Consider the following 25,736-nt stretch of genomic DNA (forward strand, 5'->3'; position numbering starts at 1 on the left):
TCTTATCCAATCTGAGGTTAGTGCAGGCCAAGTCTCAGCTAAGACCTGGGAACCCTGAACCCTTATCTCCTTGATTCCTTTTAGTGCCCCTAGAAGATGACCCCTCCCCCTCCTCCACCTCGCTGCTCACAGACTTGAGTAGCCAGAAGTAAGTAGTAGGGTGGTGGGCAGGACAGAGGGGCTGGAACCAGCACACAGATGGATACACTTCCTTTATCGAGGGTGACAAACCAAACCAAAACAGAAAAACCCCAAACATGTAAAAACCGAGGGTGCTAGAAATACAAACTCAATTCATTCAAATTCAAGCTCATCCAGACCCTGGTCACAAGCCCTCGTGAGGTGCACGTGAGCACCAAGTCAGGGAGAGGGGGACAGGAGTGAGGCCAAGAAAGGGTGGGCAGGGGGTCCTAAGAGGCCCCCTAGTGATCACCCTCACACTGGCACCTCCACCTTCCCAGTGACGGTGAAGACCTACCAGGCCCTGTCCCTGTGACCCCCCCACCCCACCCCTGGCCAGGGCTTCGAAGGCCAGTCCCAAATGGTTCTACCCTCCCTTGTTCCATCCTCACTTGCTCAGGCTCCTCGCCTCACTCTTCTCCTCCTCCTCCACTTTCTTCTGTGATTAGTAGCAGGTTAGGATACTGTATAAGCCACAGTGAGGCTGGGGGCCAGGGGAGGCAGGGTGGAGACGGAGTGAAGAGAGGAGAGGAAGAGCTGTCCAGGGGCCCCTCTCTTCAAGGAATCCCAAACTGCACAACCAGCTCCTCTTTTGCGTCCACACGGATCTGAGAAAGTGCACTGTAGGCATAAGCAGCTATCCTGGAGACCTGGGACAGAGGGACCGGGAGAGAGGAACAGAGAGACGGGTGAGAAGGGAGATCCGGAAGCAGGGGGAGGGGATGGATGGCCAGAGAGGGGATGATGGGGGACAGGGAGCCAAAGAGAAAGGGATGGGAAAGACAGAAGGGAAGAACAAAGAGTAGCAAAAGAATGAAGGTTTAAGAGAGGGGATGGGGAGGAGAAAGAAACTAAGAGTGAGGTGGGAGTGAGCAGGGCCCACAGGCTACCAGGCTCCCTAACTCCACTTCCCTACCTCCTCTGAGGTGGAGGGGCGAACCCTGTACCTCGCTGCCACCCAGCGGGCAGGGCCGGGGCGAGGGGTGGCTCACCTGCTGCAAGTCGGCGAAGGGGACAGGCTCGCTGGCCAGCACTTGGTGAGGCTGGCTGGTGAGGGACGGCAGCGGCGGCAGCTTCTTCCAATGGGTCAGGCTGCTGCTCAGCACAGCCAGGCGGGTGCTGGCCGAGAAGGAGGGGGAGGGGGAGGGTGGGGACAGGCAGTCAGGCCACAGTCGGCCCAGCCAGCCCAGGCAAGCTTCACTTCCTCAGACCAGAGAAGCAGGTGACAGCAGCCTCAGCTCACCACGAACCCACTCCAGGCCGACCTCCTTTAGTCTCCATACCCTTGAGTGTCATGGGGCAAACTGGGTCAACAGGACCATCTACTGAGACACCCAAGTGACTTGGGGCCACCCTCCGGGCCACACCCAAACGAGAAGCCTGGACTGGGGCGCAGGCTCCAAAGCTGGATCAGAGGGAGGGGAAGGGAGGGGCCCAAGTAGCCTGAGGGATCCAAGCTGGCCAGGGGCTCACCTGTACTGCCTTGCCCGGTCCATGTACTCGTGCTGCTCCATGCCCTGGGAGTCTGCAGCAGACACGTCAATGATGTTGCTTTGGGGAGAAGAGGCAGAGAGGACATAACAGGTGCTTCCGAGACGGACAAACAAGACTCACTGCCAGGTGCCAACTCCAGGGCTATCTGACACCAGTGTCCCTGCCTGCCCACAGGAGCAGGGCTGGGCCCAGAGGCACCTCTTCCCACTGATCTTGTCCCATCCCCCACGTCCTGGGCCTGGCTCTCCATCCCAGTCTTTCATATGGATGGAGGAGGTCTGCGCCAGGCCCGGTCCTGTGATGCCCACCTGGCTGTCTTGGCGAGGATGGAGGAGAGCAGCGCCTGCTCGTCGGTGCGAGCAGAAGGCAGGCTGTGATAGTTGGGCTCAGCTCCATTGAGGGCTTTGGTGGGTGGGCTGCTAGGGTCCAGCAGCAGCTTCCGCTCCTCTCGGTCCTAGGAGAGGCCATGGGGGGAGACGTCAGCCCTGAGGCCCTTAGTCCAACTCACCTTTATTAGGCTCTCTTCTCAGCCCAGCTCTGACCTTTAAGCACCAAAAATATTTTTATTAGGAATATCCCAAGTGGCCCACTGTACGGAATGTCAGCTCTAAGGCTCAGATCCTGCCTGCCCTTGGAAGCTAAGCTAAGCTGGTGGTCTAGGATGAATTAAAGTGGAACCAAGCAGTCTTAGAGGCCCTGAAAAGATGGACAGAGGCACAAAGCAGGTATTTAGTAACAGCCCTGCAGCTTCAGAAAATGGTCCAGGGCTTCCCTGGTGGCGCAGTGGTTAAGAATCCGCCTGCCAATGCAGAGGACACGGGTTCAAGCCCTGGTCCGGGAAGATCCCACATGCCGTGGAGCAACTAAGCCCGTGCGCCACAACTACTGAGCCTGCGCTCTAGAGCCTGTGAGCCACAACTACTGAGCCCGCGTGCCACAACTACTGAAGCCCGCATGCCTAGAGCCTGTGCTCTGCAACAAGAGAAGCCACCGCAATGAGAAGCCCGCGCGCAGCAACGAAGACCCAATGCAGCCAAAAATAAATTAATTAATTAATTTTAAAAAAAGAAAGAAAGAAAGAAAATGCTCCAGCCCCCAGCAGAGAAAGGATATTGGAGGCTGGAAGACAGAGGAGGTGGAAAATACCAAAACAGTGGGGTGTAGAGGAGAAACTAATACAAGTCAGGAGCGCAAGAATGGCCCTCCTAATCCCCCAGATCAGATCCTCCCCAGCAAGGCTGTCTCCTCCCAGGATGGAGAGGCCCTGTGAGGCCAGACAAGGCCCTGGGCCCCAAGGAAAAGCAAGTCCAACCTCTCAATAGCCATTCCTCATATTATCTCAGGACAGGAGTCCCAGCTGCAAACTCTGGGTCCCATAGTCCAAGTGTCCCTTCTTTTTCTTTTCTCTTTTTTTAAATAAATTTATTTATTTTATCTTTGGCTGCGTTGGAGCTTCATTGCTGCGCATGGGCTTTCTCTAGTTGTGGCGAGTGGGGGCTACTCTTCGTTGTGGTGCATGGGCTTCTCATCACCATGGCTTCTCCTGTTACCGAGAATGGGCTCTAGGCGCGCGGGCTTCAGTAGCTGTGGCATGCAGGCTCAGCAGTTGTGGCTCGCAGGCTCTGGAGTGCAGGCTTAGTAGTTGTAGCACACAGGCTTAGTTGCTCCGCGGCATGTGGGATCTTCCTGGACCAGGGCTTGAACCCATGTCCCCTGCATTGGCAGGTGGATTCTTAACCACTGCGCCGCCAGGGAAGCCTTTTTTTTAAAAAATTATTTATTTATTTTGCTGCACTGGGTCTTAGTTGCAGCGTGCCAGATCTTTAGTTGCAGCATGTGGGAATCTAGTTCCCTGACCAGGGATCAAACCCGGGTCCCCTGCATTTGGAGCACGGAGCCTTAGCCACTGCACCACCAGGGAAATTCCCAAGTGTCCCATTTTTTTTTTTTTTTTTTAAACCTCTATTTATTTATTTTGGCTGCGCCAAGTCTCACTTGCGGCATGCGGACTCCTTAGTTGTGGCATGCAAACTCTTAGTTGCGGCGTGCATGCGGGATCTAGTTGCCTGACCAGGGACCGAACCCAGACCCCCTGCATTGGAAGTGCAGAGTCGTACCCACTGGACCACTAGGGAAGTCCCCAAGTGTCCCTTCTTGAGGGCAGGTCCCTTCTACTCTCAGGTGATCACTCTCCTCTCCTCTGATGCTCTCTTTGTGTGGGACTCCCAGAACCAAACTTGGTGCTCCCGGTGTATCCTTACCTGAAAAGCTGGAGTTGTTCCCTCCCTTGCCAAGCCACCACACCTCTGTGAATGTGGTTTCATTAGTTTCAGCAGCCCTGTTTCTGCTAGCCTGTGCTAATCACCACAACCCCTAGAACTGACCTGGGACCAAACCAAGTCTCCCTGGTCCTGTATAATTCTACGTGTTATTTCTCCTTGTCTTGTTGTAGCCCCTTGTTCTTATCTACTGCAATCTTTCTGAATACAACCCTGCCTTGAGCCCATCAGCTGCAAATCCCTGCTGGCTTTGTGTCAGCTGCAAATTGGATAAGTGGATATGCTGGGTATCTATCCAAAGCATAAAGAACAAGGGTGCCCAGGACAAAACCAGAGACAAGGGGCCATCCTGGCTAAAGCGGACTCACCAGCCCTCAGTGCCAGACCACCAGACTCCTTAGTGTTCCGTTTCAGGCCTATCTCAGTTCCTACCAGACTTTCACACTTGCAGGCTCCCAGCTCCCCTGCCCACAGCTCCACAACTCTGCTTACAGAGGACACTTCCTCCTACCCTGCTTGCCCTGCCCTAGGCAGGGCCAGCCTTTTGACATTACTCTTCTGTCTCAAGCCTAGGTTGCCCATGTCCCCAGTTCCCAACAACATGAGACAGAAGCTATGGGCTTCTGCCTCATCGGCTCCCAACTGCTAGACACCCCGACCCCCTAAAACACAAACTAAGTACTAAAAACAAGATGTTTGCCAAAGATTAAACTATCTCTAAGGAAAGCCAGCTCCATAATGAAGCCAGAGTTTGTTTCTTCTTATATGTCCATCCTTTCCCCAGCCCCACTTCAGACAGATCCTCCTGCAGGATAAGGGGTTCTTCAAGAACAAGGTTGTTTTCCTGAGACCTAGACTCCTGGAAGAGGCCATGCTACCACAATTAGAGTGGACAAATAACATCACCCCATCCCCAAAAGGGTGAATAGAGCATGGGGGAGGTTTTTCACACCAAGGTTTGTCCTGGAGTCAACGTCAACCTGGGAGTCAGAGCTTCACTGGCTACTCTAACACAGACACGTATGTGGCCTATCACTAGCCACCTGGTCTGTGGGCACAGCTAGAACACACAGCTCGACCCAACGGATAAAGACATGACTTGGCATCAAAATACCTTGCCTGTGGCACTTCTCAGCTCTGTAACCTTGGCTAAATCACTTCGCCTCTCTGAAGTTCTTCTTCACATTTAAATAGACATAACTGGTACCTATATGACAGACGTTTTGGCAAGAATCAAGTGAGATAACTGTAAAAGGTCTTTGAAAACTGTAACATGTTATACATTTCTCTTTATTATTATAACAAAGGGTCCGATGTGAGAGTGGGAGAGGAGCCTGCCCAAGACCCGAAAGAGGGGACAGTGAATGGTTGTGGCTTGTAGACTAGGTAGTAAGCGGACCTTCGCCACGTGAGGCCTCAAATCACCCAGGACTGATCAAGCACCATCTCTGGGGGTTAGAAACAGAAATGAAAACCCATCAAGGGGAAGGTGGAGATTCAAGAAAACCGCAATTCCAGCTAGAAGCTGGTATCCTTTCTCATAAAGAGTTAACCCTTGACTCATTCCCTGCAAGAGTCCATATTATGGTTTAAGGGATAATTTCCCATTAAACCATAGCTTTCCCAGTAGGCAGGGATATTGTCTCCTATTTCTAACAGGCTGGAGTAAAGTGTGAGGTACTGGCCATATGGCATGCCTAACATAAGGCACAGAAATATGAGTGTATGTTCACTGGGCATTTGGAGGCTTAATGAGGCCCAGGGGCCACCCATCCCTCCCATACAAGTGACATTTTCCCCAGTTTAAGTCCTTGACCCAAAATAGATTCACATGAGTCACTGAGGAAAGACCTACTTCCCATTTACCAGTGATATAATCCGTTTCTGTGACCATCTACTCCACCGGACTGTGAGCTACTTGCTGAAACCTTTCTACAGTTTTTGTCTCTGTGTTGAAATGTACAATCCAGGCTTAGAGGTAACCAAAAAGGCAAGTGGCCAACAACTTGAGACTTCATCCTTGAAAAGGTCTTCCCCTCCTCAAAGGAGGTCAGGCAGGCAGGGCAGGGATTAAAGTGTGGCGGGAAGTTAGAATACACCAAGGGGAAGAGACAGAATTTAAAACTGTACAGGCCTTCCCAGCCTAATCCTTTCTGCAAAAGGATCAGATATACAGCCAAATTCCCAGGACAAACACCCTGCTAGCTAGAGGAACCCTGAGGCCCCAGGTAGGGACTGCACTGAGGCAGGCCAAACTGAGCTCCCCAGCCCACCTCTCTTTTCCCCCCAATCTAGCCAAAGCTAAGCCCGATTTGTTGCTTTCCAACTTCCCACACGTCCTGATGTCCTCACTGTGTCTATTAAAACCTTCACTGATCAACTCAAATGACACCAATTTCCAAAGGCCTTCTCTGACCCCAGATCAGCAGTGACCTTCCTTCTTCAACCCCAGGGATTCAGAGTATACACAGATTCCTGATTCATATCGGGACACTCTAACTCAGAGCCTCAGCTTACCCACCTCTACAGTGGATTCACAAAGCCCGTTAATGCAAAGCACAGAGAAGGCACAGGAAGCTGGGAAGAAAGTACTTCCCCGAGACCTAGGCTGAGGATCCTTGAAGTTGTAAAGGTCTGAAGGTAGGGAAAGATGGAAGGCGCGGGAGCGAGCGGGATAGGCGGCTGCCTGCACATCCCAACACAGGGGCTGTGCAGAAAGAACTGGGGCTTTAAAAGGGGTAGCAGTCCGGCCCGGCGTCTCCTCTGTAATCTGTCCTCTCCGGGCCCCCGTACTCAGTGAGCCCTGCAGTCCGGCTGACCCTCTTCTGCAGCCTTTTCTCTGGGCCCCATGCCCCAGGATCTCAGCCCTCACTCCCGAGCCCCGCCCGCGGCGGCCGCACCTGGTCCGAGTCCTCGTTCTCGCTGCTGTAGCAGCACCCCATGGCGGGGGTCGGGCCGGGCGCTCAGGCCGCGCCGAGGAGGGACGGCGTCCGTCAGGAGCCCTTCCGGTCACATGACCCGCGCCTGCATCCAGCAAGTAACCACCGCCCCCGCGCCTACCCCTTCCCAGAGGAGCTTAGCCGCTGCGGCTGCCGCCGGAACCCCGGCTTCCGGCTCCGCCCCTACCGCGTGATCTTAGCCAACCAATGGGAAGGCACACGCTGCGTGACAGGCCGTGAGACACGTGATGCAAGGAAAGGGAGGGGCGGATCATATGACTTAAGCCTCTTCCCGGTCTCAGCCGGAGACCTTCACTGACGGCTATAGAAGCCCACGTGTTAAGTGTATTGTGTGTTCCCGTGGCTGCCAGGCTACCTTTGTGGGCCAGTGAGCGAATTTATACCAATTGCCGTCATGAAATACTCTGCTAAATGCCTTTAGAGGGGTGAGGAGGATCCAGGCTCTATGCTCCAAGAGTACACACCAGTAGGCCCAGTTGCCTGGCGCCAAGGCTGGCTACATACAGAGGGTGTGGCACCCAACCTGGACTGGGGATCTGAGACTTACTGGAAGAAGGGACCTTATACCTTTACAAACCGAAGCAGAGTGGAGCTCAATCCTGGTGGAGGAGATAGAGGCCACCTCAGTGATCTCCTTGCCCTCAGGCATTTCTCTTCAATCCGGCCTTTTTACAGCAGTCACAGTAATCTAACACACAAAGCTCACAATCAGTGCTCTTCTTAGAACCATCCCACATCTTCCCTTGGACTCAACACAAGTCCAAGTCTGTCATGCAAGATCTTGCAGAGCCTGACACCCACTCCAAGCCCAGGGTAGTGGAGGAGGGGTTGGGGGAATGCCTCACCAACCACAGGGAAATACTTGGAGTTTCCTGATTGACTTTCTGGACCTTGCACACATGGCCTGGCACACTGTCTCCCCACCTGGTCTGCCTGCCAAAAGTCCCTGTGTTCATGGAGCATGCCTTCTAGTGCTCACATTATATTGTATTCTCTGTTCCTTTGTCAGTCTCTTCTAACAAAGGTGGAGTTCCGGGGGGACAGGGACAGGATCCGACTCTTGTCTGTGACTCAAGCCTTGGCACTTGCTTAGAATTTGGAATTATTGAGTAACTTACAACCTCCCCATCACCTTGGCTCACACCATACCCTATGTCCTGAACCAAGGGATTGGAGGAGAGATCACCAAACCCAGCAGCTTTATTACCCCTCAAATCAAGACCCTGGAGTTCTGTAAGTTCTTTGAGGGCTCCTGAAGGGTAGGAGGCAGCTCCAGCTTGTCCCTGGGGTTGGTAACTTGAACTGCAGGTCTCAGGTGACAGCAGCAGCCTCAGCATCAATAATTGACAGCAAGTCCAGCCTGCCTCAGGGTTCTTCCCCACCCCAAGGACTCCCCCTCCTGTCCTATGCTCTGATCTTCCCCAAGCAGGAGCCTCCAGCCCAGGTAAGCAGGGCCCTTGAGTGTGGGTTCCCAAGCACACCAATTCAGATTCACCATCACTCACCTACCTATTCACCCCATTCATACACTCGTACTTTAATTTTTAGTCACCACCACCAGTGGCCTCAAAAGGGTCAGACGGTCCAGTGCATGGGAGAAGACAGGGCACTTATCCCAGACAGGGGGTGGGGGGAATGGGGAGAAGAGGCTGAGTTGGGGGAAAGTATGTGCTGTGTGTATATGTGAATGTAAATGTGAATGGAATGCTGAGAGAGAAGAGAGGAGGGGAGTGCAGGGGAGGGGAGATAGGACTGGAGAATAAATATACAATCAAGGACTCTTCCCACCCCCAGGGAAATGCTGACAGAGGGAAGAGTCCTGGGGTGGTAAGGATATCTCATCCTAACACACCATGGAGTGTTTTGATTGCCTTTTACTGAGGCAGAACAGTGACAGTGAAGGGGTTCCTGACTGCAAAGTTGTGCTCTTTTGCTACACAGTAATGGGTCAGAGACCAAGCAGGCAGTGGGTAAGGTGGGAGGAGAACTCAGGAAGGAACTGGTGAAAGGGGTCCTGAAGAAGAGTGACTACAGAGATAAGGGAAAACGGGTGGAGGGAGCAAGGTGAAGATGAACCAGGAGTAGGAAGAGATAGTTTGGGGTTGGGTGCTGAACGTAAGACAGTATGTTGTCCTTGAAAGTACATAGGCTTGGAATCAGACCAGCTTGGATTCAAATCCTAGTTCTTCCGTGTGACTCTGGACAGAGGACTTAACCTTTCTGAGCCACGGAGTGTAAAATATAGGGATAACTGCTACTGGTAAGGGCTGCACAAATGACAGGCAAACGACACGTGTGGGTTTCCCTCCCTTCCTCCACCCCAGGGCCCAGGTAGGGACCATGTCCCCCGCCATCGCGCTGGCCTTCCTGCCACTGGTGGTGACATTGCTGGTGAGGTACCGCCACTACTTCCGACTACTGGTACGCACGGTCTTACTCCGGAGCCTCCGAGACTGCCTGTCAGGGATGCGGATTGAGGAGCGGGCCTTCAGCTATGTGCTCACCCACGCCCTGCCTGGGGACCCTGGTCATATCCTCACCACCCTGGACCACTGGAGCAGCCACTGCGAGTACCTGAGCCACATGGGGCCGGCCAAAGGTCAGTGTTCCCTAGCCTTCTGCTCCAGGAAGCACCTCCAAGATGGTGAAGGAAGATCTGGGATCTGCCGCTGCCTTGCTGGGTGAATTAGGCAGGTTCTTGATCTTCTGTGGGTCTCTTTTTTCTCCTCTGGAAATGAGGGAGCTGGGCAAAGTTATACATTCATCCAGTAAAATTTATCACCACCTCTTTTGTACCAGGTGTGTGCTAGGTGCTGGGGGAGGAGGTAGAGGCCAGGGATGAATCAGCCACAAAGGCTGGCCTCAAAGGGGGCATGATACAGGGGAATAACCACCTCAGCACACGACCCATAACCTTGTAATTATCTGTGTCTGAGTCTTTCTCCCCCACCATGGAGGCTCCTCCAGCCCATTCAGGGTAGCTGTCTGGCTGGATTTGTCTGAGTCCCAGCTGTCAGCACATGTATTTTTAGAGTCTCATTTAAGAAATTCATCCAATTCAATGGTTAGAAAGATATTCAATGAACAAATCAAGGGAGAATGAAACTAGAAGGTCTAGCAAAGGTCTCTCAGGAGCCTGGACAGTGGTCTCTCAGAAACCTGGTGGTTGTTTCTGCCTGGGCCCTCCTGGAGGAAGCAACATCTGAACCGGGCCTAGAGGGATTGCTTTCGAGTTGGCCAGGTAGTTGAGGATAGAGGTGGGGGAGGACAAAGCCGGCCACGTATCTCAATGTGGCATGAAGAAATGAGCCAGCATGGTTGACTCTGGGCACAGTTGTTCGGGATGGCTGTGGTGGGAAGAATTGAGAGCTGAAACTGGAAAGGTAGGATAGGATCAGGTCCAAGAAAGTTCTGACTGTCAGGCTGAGGATCCGATGTTCAATCCCAAAGGCCTTTAGGTTCATAGGAACCAAGGAGCAATAGGGTCAGATTTGTCAGAAAGATTCCTAGTGGTTGGTGTGAAGGAGGCAAGCTGAGAGGGACAGGGAGACCACTGGGTCTGCTAGGACTGTAATCCAAGAAAGAAATGAGACTCCCGCTGGTTGGGGGTTGCACTGGCAAGTGGGCATTTGAGACCCCTTTCCATGAGGGCCCCTGCATCCATCTCCCATGCCTGCTGCAATAACCATCTCCCATGTCTGCTGCAATAACCATCTCCCCTCATAGGTCAGATCCTGATGCGGCTGGTGGAGGAGAAGGCCCCTGCTTGTGCACTGGAGCTGGGCACCTACTGCGGGTACTCCACACTGCTTATTGCCCGTGCCCTGCCCCCTGGGGGTCGCCTTCTCACTGTGGAGCGGGATCCACGCACAGCAGCAGTGGCTGAAAAACTCATCCGCCTGGCTGGCTTCGACGAGCGCACGGTCAGCCCCCACCTCCCCAACCCTGGTCTCTTTCCTGCCACCCCAAGCCCTGCCCTAGCCAGTTTCCCCATGGGGGAATCCCACCTAGGAGAAGGAAACAGCTCCACTTAGGGAACTGTGAACCTGGAGAGTGTATGAGCTCTTGTCCTCCTGTTCCAAGTCATTGGCATGTATTTGCTGCTGGATGACAAAGAAGCAGTTAAGAAGAAAGTCTCTGGAGCCCAGCAAATCTGGGTCCAAACCTTAGTCTGCCTCTTGTTAGCTATGTGATCTTGGGCAAAGCACCTGTCCTCTGAATCTCAGCTTCTTCACTAGCAGAATGAAAATCACAATGCTGATCCTGACTTCTTGGGTTCTGAGGCCAAGAGGAAATATGAGAACACACATGGAGACCTAGGCCAGGGCCTGGCACAAAATAAGCCAGATCCCGGTAGGGTCTGGTGTGGGAGAACAATCCCTCCCACCCTCACCTCCAACTCCTCCCACCCCCACAGGTGGAGCTCATCGTGGGTAGATCAGAGGAGGTGATCCCGCGCCTAAGAACCCAGTACCAGATGAATCGGGCTGACCTGGTGCTCCTGGCACACAGGCCCCGATGTTACTTGCGGGACCTGCAACTGCTGGAGGCCCATGCCCTGCTGCCAGCTGGTGCCACAGTGTTAGCTGACCACGTGCTCTTCCCTGGTGCACCCCGCTTCCTGCAGTACGCCAAGAGCTGTGGCCGCTACCGCTGCCGCCTCCACCACACTGGCCTCCCTGACTTCCCTGCCATCAAGGACGGCATAGCCCAGCTTACCTACGCAGGGCCTGGCTGAGGTCCAGGCCCAGGGGTACTTACTGCTGCCTCCCCCCACCCCCCAACCAAGCAAGGACCTCAGAATATCCCCTCCCCTCCCTGCTTGTGGACTGACCCGTACTGGGCTCAGGGCTACGGAGGCTCTCCTCCCACCTCTGTCTCCACACTAACCTGAGGCCTCAAGTTCTGTCAGGCTGTTTGATCCCACTGGTCCCCCTCCTTCCAGTCCAGAGTCATGGACTGACAGGCAAGAGACTTCAGCTCACAACACAGCCCTGTCACTGATTTGCTAGGTTACTCCATGGGAGTCCCTGCCCTGCTCTGAGATTTAATCTGTTCTAACACCAAGGAAGTTGACTAGGAGAGCTCCAGGGGCCTCCCAGTTCTGGCGCTCAGAAAGCCTGCCTCCCACCCCCCACCCCACCCCATGCCATTCCAGGTGGGATCAAAGGAAACAGTAAACACTGAGTTAGAGGCCCCGCAGGAATGGCTGGGTGCAAGCTGGGCCAGAGGAAATGGCAATGGAGCCTGGGCCCACAGCCAGGGCTACCCTGGCCTTCCCTAGCCCCAGCCGGCGTGGCCAGGTAGATTTGCCTGAAGTCCCTTGAGAACCGTCTCCCCAAAGCTCAAAACAAGATGCTGGACTCCTCTAGGCCCCACCAAGAAATAGGGAATAGACGTGGGGGAAAAAATCAGTCCTGTGTCTTTATTAAAGAGAGTTAGAAAGAGACTAGATCTGGCAACCAAGGGGTGAGGTGCTGGCCAGAAAGGTGGGGTGGGCTCAGGCCCTGCGGATTCAAGGGCAGACTGATGGCCTGGGAGGGGCCAAGGATACCAGGTGCTGGCAGCGGCTAAGGAGGTGCCCGAGGGTGAGCTTTCAGGCACTGGGGTGGGGGGAGGGGGGTTGGGTGATCAGCTGGATCCGCAGGGGGTCCAGGATAGGTTGGGTGGGCCTGGAATCTTCCTGAGACCACCCTGCCTTGTCTACCTAGATCATCCACTGGTCCTGATCCTGCTCGTTGCCTTCCATGTCCACCTGGAGAGGAGGCTGGGTGTGGGTGGGGAGGGGCCTCAGCCACCCAGCCAGCCCCAGTCCCAGATCCTGCCCCTGGCTGGATCCAGGGTTTCTGTACCCGCTGGCTGCCAGTGAGGTCAGGGGTAGGGGCCCAGGAGCAGAGGCCCTCCCCCACACCCCTGCCTACCTCATTGACCTCTCCATCATCAGGTGACTCATTGTAGTCATTCATCTCATCCATGTCCTGCATGTCCTCATCATCCTCCGAGTCCTCTTCACTATCCTCGTCGTCATCTTCATCTTCCTCTTCCTCGTCATCATAGTGCTGGTGAGGCAGGGAAGAGCCTGTAGCTTCTACAGGTCTGCCTGGGCCAGTTCAAGGACTGGCCCACTTGGAGCCTCTCTCTGGGGACAACGAATGAGCTCCATTCCCCAGTCCTGTCCCAGTTTAATCTAGCAGGCTGGTGCACGTTCTGCAGGACCTTAGTGCTGAGCCCAGTGCCCACCCCCTCTACCTCCTCTTTTCTGTCCTTCATCCAGAGCTGAGGACCACGACTGCTCTGGAGTCAGAGGCCAGACCTTCAGAATTAGAGCAGAGCCTTGGTCCACCTGGGCCCCACAGAGGCCCCACCTGCTGAAGCCACTCACCTCTGAGGCCGGCTTGCCAATAGGTACCAGGTTGTTGTCTTTCTCTGCAATGCTCTGGAGCTGTGGCCACAGGGGGAGAAGAGCAAGGCCAGGGCCCAAGCAGGGCAGTCAGGGGCATGGCACTCACCTGCCCTGCCCCCAGGAAGACCCCCAAGTGTGAAGGAGAAGCTTCCTTCCAGCTCTCAGGAAGATTCAATCCCTTTCTCTCCTGTCATCTGCCACTTACTTATGAACTTGATCCAACTATGTAAACTCTCTAGTCCTTGGTTTCCTCATAAAATTATGGTGAGGATGAAGTGAGACTATCAGCCTAGAACATGACATCTGCTAGATCCTCAATAAACAGTCAAAATTACTATTTCCTATGCTTTAGAGAAAAGAGCCTGGGCTCCAATCTGGCCTAGAGCTCCCACGGTCCCCAGGCAAATTAGCTTAACACAAAGGTGAGAACCTAGGCCCCCAGCTCAGGACAAAAAGCTCCCCCAGGGCAGGTCTCCAGAGTAGGGCTGGGTCAGCGCCAGTGAAGAGGGGCGGGGCACCTGACTGAAGCTCTGCCGCTGTGCTACGTCCTCACTCACCCAGGCCTGATGCTGCTGTTCTTGCTGCTGCAGCTCTGTCTCCTCCACACAGGGTCGATCCAGATTAAACCACAGTGTCTCAGTCACACGGGGGAAGAGTGAGGGAAACAAGGTGGACATGGCTCCTAGACTGAGGAAAAGCGTCAGGTGAATCCAGCTCTCAGATGTGTTTGGTTTTAGTTTTTAGTTGGTTACATTTTGATTTGGGGATTGGGTGGTGTGGAAGGTAGCAGGAAAGTACCCCTTCCCTGTGAGAATCAGACAGACCTGGGTTTGAGTCCTGGCTCCACTGCTTACTAGCTGTTTGACCTTGGCCAAGTCACTTAACCTCACTGAGCCTCAGTTTCCTCATCTGTAAAATGGGGACAATAACAATTATGCCACCCTCATAGTTATTCTGATAATTAAGTAATTTACTTTATGGATAAGTAAAGCTGTTTGTAAGCTGTTCAAGGAGGGAAGAGAATGGAAGCCAAATGTAGAGAGAGGAAACCAGAATGCAGACTAGCCTTACAAAATTAAAGACAGCAGGACTCTACTGAAACTCTCTCTACCTCCTCCAAACACTGAGACCTACTTTCTGCTCCTCCATGCCGCCCACACCATACCCACCCAGTGTCAGAAATTTTGGACCCTAACCACCTCTATAATGAACCACAGCCAAACTAGGGGGCAGGGAGGGGAGGTGTTATCACGTGCAAGTATGGCTCAGTAAGACATTCTAAAGGTATGAGTAAATGCATGAGCAGATGAAAGACTACATGAACTAACATGTAAGAGAACAAGTATTCAGCTCAGATTCAGCAGTTGAGGGAGCTGAACAGGAAGGTCCCAGAGAATCTGAATTAAAACCTTTCAGCTCACAGGAAAACTGAGGCCCAGCGACAGGCAACGACTGGCTCTAGGTGCCACGGTTGAGTTGGGCAAAGAACTCTCGCGGGGAAGAGATCCAGGCCGGGCACTAGAGGTGAGCAGGAGAAAAGAATCTACGTCTAATTCTGCTCTTTGCCCTAACGCACTTAACCAATCCGGGGCCAGCCGCTGCCCTTCCGTGGAGCTCAGCTGCCCGGCGCGTTTAAGAGGCACAACAGAACCCTCTCTCAAGTCCCATAAGCACTGAAGGGCCAGAGCCTGCGGCTCCGAAAGCCCAACCCCTCACCGCAAAGCCACCGCCCATTCTCGGCTTATTATGATAATGACCGTGGAGTTGACCAACAGGAAGAAGGCATGGGCGGGATTCGGTCAGGTATTTGGGGTTGCTAACCGAGAAAGGAGCGGGGCCTGGATAAGGCCAATTAACTGGAAGAACTGCTGGGTGACAGGAAGTGACACCAATGAGTGACGGATCTTGTGCGACGGGGTGGGGCTTAGTTTCGAGGAAGCAGCCAATGAGCTGGAACTCTTTTAATGTTTAAGGGAGTGTGAACAGGCAGCTCCTGAGGAGGCGGGTCAAGGGAATGAGGTTTCTCTGGGGACGAGAGGAAAGAATGGGCAAAGAGACAGCAACAGCAACCTGTCTTATGTACTTACCGCGCCGGGAGGCGGCAGGCGGCGGCGACCCGGAAGCACTTCCCTCTGCCTGAGCGGAAGAACCCACCAAAACCTGGGACACACAAAACGCATGCGTCCTTGGTCTTCTTTTGTTTCCCGCTCCCGCCCACCGGACTGGAAGTGACGTTACACACGTTAGTCACGTGTTGGGTGGAAATTTGGCGCGCCTGCTCTATTGGCCCCGCCTTGAGTCTCAGCCAATCGGTCTCTCCAGCCTGGACCCGCCCCAACGGCCCCATTTAGCCCCGCCTTTCTGTCCCCAGGCGGTATTTGCTTGCCAATCCGTTGTTGAAAAACACCTGGCGGCAAGCAGCGTTACTACTAGAACTGTTTGTCCTGCTGCGTCCCAGGAAAATTAGTCGGCTTCTACCCTAGAATCGCAGGGTGATTTTACGCCTCGCCCCTCCTGTTTGTCTTGTCTCCCCCCTCAGTTTCCCGTTTGGGCGCATACATTCATTTATGTATTTCTTCGACAGAAATATTTGAGTCCCTACTATATTCCCATCTTCCAGGCCCTGCTAGAAGCTGGGGCTAAATCTAGGAACATGGTCCCTGTCCTCAAAGACCTCACAGTCCAGTGGGGAAGCCAGACTCTGTACACCTGCAGTGGACTCACTGGTCTCTTAAGACTGCCTTTCCAGTTCTGCATTCCAGATTTTGTAAGGGCTTAAGTGATTACTCAATCTCAGGCGCAGCATTCTGCTGCTGGGAAATTCAGCTGCCCTCTCCCGGACTGGGCTAAATCCGCTTAGCTGTCAGCCTTGTCATCTCTCTCCCAGTCCTTTGCTGATGCCTCCGTTTTACTAACCTCTGACTCAGCTTCCCTTTCAGAGATTCTTATGCCTTCTGGCAACGGAAGTCCTTCAAACCCAACCCCCATTGAGCTCCATCACTCACCAGCCCCTTTCAAGGCCAGCAGTCATCCATAGATAGTTCCACTCCTGCCCTGACCAAATGTGTGACCTTTAACAAATCCCTTTTCCATGTCTGGACTCAGTTTCCTTTTCAACCAGCATCATAATCTCTGCCCAGCCTTCTTCGAATCTTGGACTGATGTGAGGATTTGATGAGATAACATATTTAAGAGGTAGTGTACTGTGCATATGACTGTCATTGTTGCCAAGCAGCTCTGGTTGTTATAAAGTTTTTCATTAAAGAGTAAAATTTGCCCCTTGGAAATGTCCACCTTTTTCTTTCATTCATTCAAGCAATATCTACTGAGTACCTTACATATACCTGCCACTATTCTAAGTAATGGATACACAATAGTGAACAAAACAGACCAAAAAAAAATCATGAGGAGACTCATGGTGCTTCCATTTTAATAAGAGAGATAAATAAAGAAGATAGGTAAATAAAATATATAGTTTTAAGACTGCAGTAAATATTAAGGAGAAAAAATAAGTCAGAGAAGTGGGAATAAAACGTTGATAGGGGAGATGTTTCCTTTCACTTAGGGGGGCAAGGAAGACCTTACTGGGAAGGTGACCTTTGAGTAAAAGATCTGAAGAAAAAAGAAAGGGGGCACTATTCTGATATTTAGGGAAGAGCATCAAGGAAAGAACAAGTGCAAAGGGCCTGGAATGGCTGGAGCATAGTGTTCTATGGGGAGAATGGGAGAAGATGAGGATAGAGATAGGAGCCAGAAAGTACAGCTTCGCAGATCACAATAAGGATTGCGGTTTTATCCCATGTTGAGGATCCCGTGAAGGATTATGAGCAGAGGATCCACACAATCTGATTTAGATTTTAACAGAGTTACTCTGGCTGTTTTATGAAGAAAAATTCAGTGGGGACAGTGGCAGAAGCAGGGAGACCAGTTGGAAAGACAAGGGAGGTGCTGGTTTTGGGGGGAAATATCTGGAGCTCATTTCTGAGTGTGTTGACTTTGAAATGTCCATTAGAGTAGGGATGTTGAGGGAGCAGGAGGGCATATAGGTCTGAAGGTCAAGGGAGAGATCAAGACTGGAAATATAAGTTTGAGAGTCATCAGCACATGGATGGTGTTTAAAGCCATGAGGGTGGATGAGCCCACCAAAGGAGTGAGTGTAGATGGAAAATCGTTTCCTTCAAAATTCAGAATTTGAGGAAACTAGGAGAAGCAGCAAACTAAACTGAGAAGGAGGACCAAAAAGATAAGCAGAAAGCCAGGTAAATTGGGTGGTATCCTGGAAGCCAAGTGAAGAAGGGGTATCAGGAAGGAGGTAGTGCTGCACTACAGTGGAGTTCTGTATAAAACTGTTTCTATTTGTTTCCTCAGCAGACCATGAGCCCCTTGAGGGCAGAGACTGAGTGGTTTCTAAGTCCCCAGAACCCACCCTTGACCTCTCCCTTCTCGATCCCTTATCTGCTCCTTCAGTGTCCCCATCAGTCACCCCCTCTGGTTCTTTTAGTTACAGGATCCCTACATCCGGCATCCTTTGCCTCCATCCTTCCTGACAGCTCTGGCCTGATGGAAATCCCCCAGTAACCTAGAGTTTCTTACCTATATCTTCAGCCAGGTTCAACAAGCCATGGTGAGCTTCCCTGGTGGTGCAGTGGTTAAGAATCTGCCTGCCGATGCAGGGGACACGGGTTCGAGCCCTGGTCCGGGAAGATCCCACATGCTGCAGAGCAACTAAGTCCGTGTGCCACAACTACTGAGCCTGCGCTCTAGAGCCCGCAAGCCACAACTACTGAGCCCTCATGCCACAACTACTGAAGCCCGTGCGCCTAGAGCCTGTGCTCTGCGACAAGAGAAGCCACTGCAATGAGAAGCCCACGCACCGCAACGAAGTGTAGCCCCCGCTCACCGCAACTAGAGAAAAGCCTGAGCGCAGCAACGAAGACCCAACACAGCCAAAAATAAAATAAATAAAATAAATAAATTAAAAAAAAAAAAAACAAGCCATGGTGACGGGGGAAGGGGAAAAGGAAGAGGGAGAAGTGGAAATTTGGGGTGATACCCTATTTTTGGCTCAGGCAACTGAGTCAGTGATGGTGCCACATTCATTATCCACCATTTATCCTTGCCAAGTGCTTGACTTTTTTTTCCTTTCATTTCAAGGATAATAAACTAAGACTCTGAGGGAACTTCCTGGCGGTCCAGTGGTAGGACTCCATGCGTTCACTGCCGAGGGCACGGGTTCAATCCCTGGTTGGGGAACTAAGATCCTGCAAGCTGCATGGAATGGCCAAATAAATAAATAAACAAAGAGTCATATTCCTTAAAAATATAAAAATTAAAAAGGTTAAAAATTTGCCTCATATTCCTTCATCTGTTCCACTGTTTGGTCGACATTTATTGAGTGCCAATTGAGTGCCAGACACCTTGATAGGCCCTGGGGACAGAGAGATGTAGCAGAAATAATCCCTATCCTAGAGGAAAATACAGTCTAGTGAGGACTAAGACAGTTATAGACAATTATAGAAGAGGGTAGTAAATATTAAAATCAGTGTATACAGAGAGTGTTATAAGAACACAGAGGAAAGAGAGATGAATGGATTCTGGATAAACTGAGTTTAGACTTTGTTTGAAGGAAGGAAACATTTGAACGGGCCTTGAAGGATGAGTAGGGGTTTACCTAGTAGACAAGTGGGAGAAGGGGATGCACAAAAAGGCGTATTGCATGCAAAGGCACGGAGTTAAAAGCAGATGATGTATTTGGAGAACACTGAGAATCTTTTTGGGCAGAACTAAGTGTCTCGGGGTAGACAGAGAGATGAGAAGGAACGTTAGGGGGACTCTGATGGGGTAGGGCTTTGGTGGCCCTGAGATAGAGTGGATGCGATGAGAGCCAGGCATCCTGGGACTTACCTTGGCTCTATTACTGACTTTCTGGAGACCCGAGGCAGGTCCCTCCCCCTCCCCCAGCTTTCATTTTCTCTAACATAATATCCCAACCATGTCTCCAGCTCTGGTGTGAATCCCTGGAAGGCACTTCCCTGACCTGGCCCTTTCTGTCCTGAGATGTGTTTTACCCAAGCCAGGGCCTGGGCTGAAAGCAGAAGCCAGGATGGGGTTGGGGATTTCCCAACAGTCAGAAATAAATCCAAAGCCCATAGGCTGGAGAGAGAAGTCCATGGCTCTGTGCAGAGACTTCTCCAGGATCCAGGAAGGTTTAGACCTGAGTGATGTGAATTCAATGCTAGTGAGGGCTGCTTCCATGGTCCTTGAGGAGTATGGCTGGCCCTGGTAGGGGACAGAGGGAAATGTCAGTCACTGTCTCTTATGTATACCTAAGGATATTTGGTCTCCAAAGAGCTCTCACACTTGTCATTTCCTCTTATCCTCACCCCAGTCCTGGAAATCCTGCTCCCAGTTAGCCTATGAGGAATGTGAGGCTCTGGAAAGTGAAGTGGCTTGTCCGAGCTGAAGCTACAACTCAGGAAGGTCAATCTTGCATTCGCTCCACAAAGTTTTCTTATGAGCCAGTCTGTGCTTGGTGATGGGGGACCCACAGAGGAGTCAGATCTGAGTCCTCATCCCCTAGAAGCCCCCAGTCTAGTTTGGGAGGCATCAAGCAAATCATTAGGCCCTTGAGGGCAGGTCTCTGATTCATGTCTATTTCCTTAGCACACAGCACAGTGCCTGGCACAGAGTAGCCACTCAAGAAATGTTTATAAAAGATGGGCTTTTCTTCCCTTCAATCTAATGCAACTGAATTCATTAGACGTGTGTTCGTGTGACAACTGCTACACTAGAGACAGATTCTGAGAAGAGTGGGGGCAGTGAGCAGAGAAGGGTAACATGTGGGTGTGGAGGTGGGGAGGGATCATCAGGGAGACGAGACTTTCAAGGAGGAGAAGTCAGGAAAGGACAGTCTAGACAAGAGGGGGCTGCATGAGGAAAAGCACTAAGGCCTGAAAGAGTGTGGTGCGCCTGGGGCATGGCCATGCTTGCGGGCCTCCTTGTGGCCATCCTGGTGATGGGCACAATGAGAGGAGACAGGATGAAAAAATGGTGCCTTTGTTACCAAGTCCAAGCTTGTACCGCTCACTGCATGACAGGCCAATAAATCGAGAAATGAGTTGTTGAGATAAGGAATAGTGACTTTATTTGGAAAGCCAGCAGACCGAGAAGATGGTGGACTAGTGTCCCAAAGAACCATCTTACCTGAGTTAGAATTCAGGCTTCTTTTATACTAAAAGGGAAGGGGGTGTGGCTTGGTATAGGAATCCTTTGTTCTTGCAGCTGTCCGTGTAGGTGTGGTCACAGTATTCCCATAAAACTTCAACAAGACAAATGTTATCCTCTGTTCTGCACCTTTTAGTCTCTACATGAATGGCATGACACCTTTAAACGGTCGGAGCCTTGAGAATGGGCTATCCTGTATATTTCAGGTTATAGGCAACATTCTTTTACAAAAGGGGCAAAGCCAGCATAACTCAGCACAGGCAACAGCACAAAGGTCAGTGCTAAAGGAATAGATTCAATATGGAGTCAGGTTTGTTATTCTCTGTTATACCCTGTCCTCAAAGGATGACACATACCCTTGGAGGAGGATGAGGAGACATTGAGAAGGGCTTCCTTGAGCAGGAGAGACTTCAGCTGTACCTTGAACCATGCTTCAGAGTTAGAGAGTGAGAAAGGAGAAAAGAAGAAACCTTCCTGGTGGGAGGGGACTCCCTGAGCAGGCACTAGGGTGTGTGGTGAATGAGGAGACTGCTTGGCAGGAGAGCATGGCAGGCGTGTGGAGGAGATGCTGTGGGGAGCTGGAGAGCCCCACTGGGTGGGCTGGCTGAGGGAGTACACCTTTGCTTGGGGTACAAGATTCCTCTACCTCAGGGTCGTTGTAACGGAGCAAATGGGCTGATTGCCTGCTGCACAACGGAAAGACCAAATAGCAGGCAACGGTTGTTTGCAGAGAGCAAAGACTTTATCGCAACCAAACTACGATACAGGAGGCACTGTTCAGATGTGTCTGCTCCTGGGCTTTTGAGTGGGATATTTATCTTGGAAGCAGGAAGTGGGGGGGGGGGGCTTGGAAATGACTGGTGGAAAGTGTGTGTAAGTTTCTATGTGAGTTTCAGGAGTTTTCTGCTCAGGCAGGCCTGACTGCTTTTCCTGTCTCTTCGTGGGTGGCATGTGCAAATTGTGTGTATGTGGAAGGGGGGGGGGTGTCCATATGTAACATGTGGTGGATTTTTTTTTTTGGTCTTGCCACTGCACTGCTTGTGGCATTCTAGTTCCCCAGTCAGGGATAGAACCTGGCCCCCTGCAGTGGACGCATGGAGTCCTAACCACTGCACCACCAGGGAATTCCCCATGCCGCGGGTTTAAAGTTCACTATCAGTCATCATTGTAGTCCTTCAATGCACCTCCCATCCTGATGCTCAGTTGGAGAGATTTCAGCAAGTTGTATCCATATCTGCAGTTTCCCTGATACTCCGAAAAAAACCAAAAGGAAAAACAAAAAACAAAAAAAAACCTTCTGTTCTTGGTGTATTATTTTGTTTCTACTTTATGGGCCTTGTAAATTACATAGCACATTTCAACTCAACACCTCATTTATTTTCTGGTTAGCAAACAGTCATTGAGGTCTCTCCTGGGCCTGACTCTGAGTTTAGGATGGATGCATGAGTTATAAGTGATTGCTGTGGATTCTCTTCCAAGTCCCTAGAGAGCCGGCCCCAAGAGGGGTGCTGTAACAGGGAAGAATAAACCTGACTCCATAGTAGATCTGCTTCTTTTACTTTAACCTTTTATTCTATTGCTTTTGCTTTGCCTTAAGAATGTTGCCTTAAATATACAATGGAGAAAAGACAGTCTTTTCAACAAGTGGTGCCGGGAAAACTTGACAGCCACGTGTAAAAGAATGAAATTAGAACATTCTCTAACACCATACACAAAAATAAACTCAAAATGGATCAAAAACCTAAATGTAAGGCCATACACTATAAAACTTTTAGAGGAAAACAGAGAGAGAACGCTCTGACATAAATAGCAGCAATATCTTTTTTGATCCACCTCCTAGAGTAATGAAAATAAAAACAAAAATAAACAAATGGATCTAATTAAACTTAAAAGCTTCTGCACAGCAACAGAAACCATAAACAAAATGAAAAGACAACCCACAGAATGGGAGAAAAATATTTGCAAATGAAGCAACCGACAAGGGCTTTATCTCTAAAATATACAAACAGCTCATGCAGCTCTATGTCAAAAAGACAAACATCACACTCAAAAAATGGGCAGAAGATCTAAATAGACATTTCTCCAAAAACTACAGATGGCCAAAAATCACATGAAAAGATGCTCAACATCACTAATTATCAGAGAAATGCAAATCAAAACTATAATGAGGTATCACTGCATACCAGTCAGAATGGCCATTATCAAAAAGTCTACAAACAATAAATACTGGAGAAGGTGTGGAGAAAAGGGAACCCTCCTACACTGTTGGTGGGAATGTAAATTGGTAAACCACTATGGAGAACAGTATGGAGATTCCTTAAAAAACTAAAGATAGAACCACCATATGATCCAGCAATCCCACTCCTGGGCATATATCTGGAGAAAACCATAATCTGAAAAGATACATGCACCCCAATGTTCACAGCAGCACTATTTACAATAGCCAAGACATGGAAGCAACCTAAATGTCCATCAACAGAGGAATGGATAAAGAAGATGTGGTACATATATACAATGGAATATTACTCAGCCATCAAAAAGAATGAAATAATGCCATTTGCAGCAACATGGATGGACCTAGAGATGACCATACTAAGTGAAGTAAGTCAGGCAGAGAAAGACAAATATCATATGATATTACTCATATGTGGAATCTAATTTTTAAAATGATACAAATGAACTTACTTACAAAACAGAAACAGACTTACAGATATTGAAAACAAATTTATGGTTACCAAAGGAGAAATGTGGCGTGGAGGACCTTGGGATGAACATACACACACTACTATGTATAAGACAGATAACCAACAAGTACCTACTACGTAGCACAGGGAACTCTATTCAGTATTCTGTGATAACCTATATGAGAAAAGAATCTAAAAAAGAATAAATATATGTATATGTATAACTGAATCACTTTACTGTACAGCAGAAACTAACAGAACACTGTAAATCAAGTATACTCCAATAAAATTAAAATAAAAAATAAAAATAAATAAAAGGTGAGAGTATATGTAAAATCTAAAAAGTAATTTAAAAATAAAAAAGACTAAGATCCCACAAGCCATGCAGTGCAGCCAAAAAAAAAAAGAAGAAGAAAAAACCTGAACTCACAGATAGAAAGAACAGAATGGTGGTAGTTAGAGGCAGGGGGTGAGGGGTGAGTAAAATGGGTGAAGATGGTTAAAAGGTACAAACGTCCACTTATAAGATAAACAAATCATGAGGATGTAATGTATTTACAGCATTACATAGTGACTACAGTTAATAATACTGTATTGGGGGCTTCCTGGTGGCGCAGTGGTTAAGAATCTGCCTGCCAATGCAGGGGACATGGGTTCGAGCCTTGGTCCGGAAAGATCCCAAGTGCCGCGGAGCAGCTAAGCCTGTGCGCCACAACTACTGAGCCCACGCTCTAGAGCCAGCAAGCCACAACTACTGAGCCCATGTGCCACAACTACAGAAGCCCGCGTGCCTAGAGCCCATGCTCCGCAACAAGAGAAGCCACTGCAATGAGAAGCCCGTGCACTGCAACAAAGAGTAGCCCCCGCTCGCCACAACTAGAGAAAGCCCACGCGCAGCAACAAAGACCCGATGCAGGCAAAAATAAATAAGATAAATAAATTTTTAAAAAAATACTGTATTGTATATTTGAAAGTTGTTTTTAAAAGTAGATCTTAATGTTCTCATCACAAGAAAAAAAATGTGTATGTTTGGTGATGGAAATTGACTAGATTTATTGTGGTGATCATTTTGCAATAAATACAAATACTGAATCATTATGTTGTACACCTGGTACAAATGTTATATGCCAATTATACCTCAATTAAAAAAACAAATCAAAACCAAAACAAAACAAAAAGGAATACAACAAAAAAAAGAATGTTGGGGACTGCCCTGGTGGCACAATGGTTAAGAATCTGTCTGCCAATGCAGAGGACACCTGTTCGGTCCCTGGTCCGGAAGATCCCACATGCCACAGGGCAACTAAGCCTGTGCGCCACAACTACTGAGCCTGCGCTCTAGAGCCCGTGTGCCGCAACTACTGAGCACATGCACCGCATCTACTGAAGCTCACATGCTCGAGAGCCCATGCTCCACAACAAGAGAAGCCACCGCAATGAGAAGCCCGCGCACCACAATGAAGAGTAGCCCCCGCTCGCTGCAACTAGAGAAAGCCTGCGTGCAGCAACGAAGATCCAATGCAGCCAAAAAAATAAATTAAAAAAAAAAAAAAAAAAGAATGTTGTCTATAGCCTGATATATACAGGATAGGCGATTCTCAAGGCTCTGACCTTTAAGGGTATAACACTCTTCCATTCATAGAGAAATAAAAAGTTGCAGAACAGAGCATAACATTTGTCTTGTTGGAGGTTTACAGAAACATGATGATCTGACCTACATAGACAGCTGCAAGAACAAAGGATTCCTATGCCAAGAAGTCTGCAACAACCAACCACGCCTCTCCCTCACCTTGCCTTTAAACACGCCTTGCTAAATAAATAAATAAATAAAATAAAAATGTCTTGCTGAAAACCTTTGGGGAGTTCAGGGCTTTTGGGGGCATGACCCACCCATTCTCCTTGCATGGCCCTGCAATAAAAACTTTCTCTGCTCCAAACTCCAACATTTCAGTATTGTTTGGCCTCACTGTGCTTCAGGCACAGGAACTTGCGTTCAGAAGCAATTTTAGCTAAGCCTGCCTAGGAGTCTGTGCCCATGGCAGGTCGATCCCGACTAGAGGCAGCCCCTTCCCTGAATCCTCAGCACCTGCCAGAGCTCATTTCCCTCCCGGGATCTTGGAGGGACTTTCCCTGACAGGGGTACAGGAACTTGCTCAGTAACAGTGCTCCAGCTAGGCCTCTACTTGCACGGTGGATTTGCATATATTTGCTTACTGTAGCTAAGGCTTCCTCACTCTGATCAAAGCAAAAACAAACAAAAAGTGAGAAGAGAGGCCCTCTGTACGGGAGGCAAAGGCCGAGGGGACACAAACCTACACAAACATATACATACAGTCACCATTGAACACTCCCAGCACACACAAGGGTGCTAGGCAGAATAAAGGCCCCCGAAAGATGTCCACATCCTAGTTCCAGAACCTGTGAACATGTTATCTTACATGGCAAAAGGGACTTTGCAGATGTGATTAAGTTTAAGGACCTTAAAATGGGGAGGGTAGCCCAGGTTATCAGG

The 25,736-nt window shown here is 50.2% G+C and overlaps 3 protein-coding genes across 13 annotated transcripts in view; 1 reads left to right on the forward strand and 2 right to left on the reverse strand.

The window, feature by feature from the left end:
- Positions 1 to 197: 197 nt before the first annotated feature.
- LAMTOR1 (late endosomal/lysosomal adaptor, MAPK and MTOR activator 1) lies at positions 198 to 7,035 on the reverse strand. Its single transcript, XM_082340424.1, has 5 exons — positions 6,854 to 7,035; positions 1,983 to 2,128; positions 1,654 to 1,731; positions 1,173 to 1,299; positions 198 to 830 (listed from the first exon to the last, which is right to left on the reverse strand). The coding sequence occupies exons 1-5, from the start codon at positions 6,893 to 6,895 to the stop codon at positions 738 to 740; spliced, it is 486 nt and encodes a 161-aa protein (XP_082196550.1). The 5' UTR covers positions 6,896 to 7,035; the 3' UTR covers positions 198 to 737.
- Positions 7,036 to 7,171: 136 nt separating this feature from the next.
- TOMT (transmembrane O-methyltransferase) lies at positions 7,172 to 12,171 on the forward strand. 2 transcript variants are annotated; one of them, XM_082340395.1, is made up of 4 exons: positions 7,172 to 8,357; positions 9,238 to 9,512; positions 10,640 to 10,836; positions 11,331 to 12,171. In XM_082340395.1, exons 2-4 carry the CDS (start codon positions 9,254 to 9,256, stop codon positions 11,649 to 11,651), a joined length of 777 nt encoding a protein of 258 aa, XP_082196521.1. In that variant the 5' UTR covers positions 7,172 to 8,357; positions 9,238 to 9,253; the 3' UTR covers positions 11,652 to 12,171. The 2 variants fall into 2 exon arrangements, with proteins under 2 accessions (XP_082196521.1, XP_082196520.1); XM_082340394.1 differs by having other exon boundaries at positions 7,172 to 9,512.
- Positions 12,172 to 12,312: 141 nt separating this feature from the next.
- The window catches only part of ANAPC15 (anaphase promoting complex subunit 15), a 71,205-nt gene continuing 57,781 nt past the window's right edge, over positions 12,313 to 25,736 (reverse strand). The window contains exons 4-9 of one of the 10 annotated variants that reach the window (XM_082340415.1): positions 15,404 to 15,476; positions 14,141 to 14,225; positions 13,874 to 14,003; positions 13,296 to 13,355; positions 12,835 to 12,972; positions 12,313 to 12,680 (exon numbers count right to left, since the gene is read on the reverse strand). In XM_082340415.1, the coding sequence (XP_082196541.1) occupies positions 12,621 to 12,680; positions 12,835 to 12,972; positions 13,296 to 13,355; positions 13,874 to 13,993 (378 nt within the window). In that variant the 5' untranslated portion in view covers positions 13,994 to 14,003; positions 14,141 to 14,225; positions 15,404 to 15,476 and the 3' untranslated portion in view covers positions 12,313 to 12,620. Of the gene's footprint in view, positions 12,681 to 12,834; positions 12,973 to 13,295; positions 13,356 to 13,873; positions 14,004 to 14,140; positions 14,226 to 14,737; positions 14,882 to 15,403; positions 15,549 to 25,736 lie in introns of those variants that run through there. The other 9 variants (XM_082340416.1, XM_082340418.1, XM_082340417.1 and 6 more) reach the window with 9 other exon arrangements.

Source organism: Balaenoptera borealis (genome assembly GCF_965194805.1).
Source record: "Balaenoptera borealis genome assembly, chromosome: 11".
Taxonomy (NCBI): Eukaryota; Metazoa; Chordata; class Mammalia; order Artiodactyla; family Balaenopteridae; genus Balaenoptera; species Balaenoptera borealis.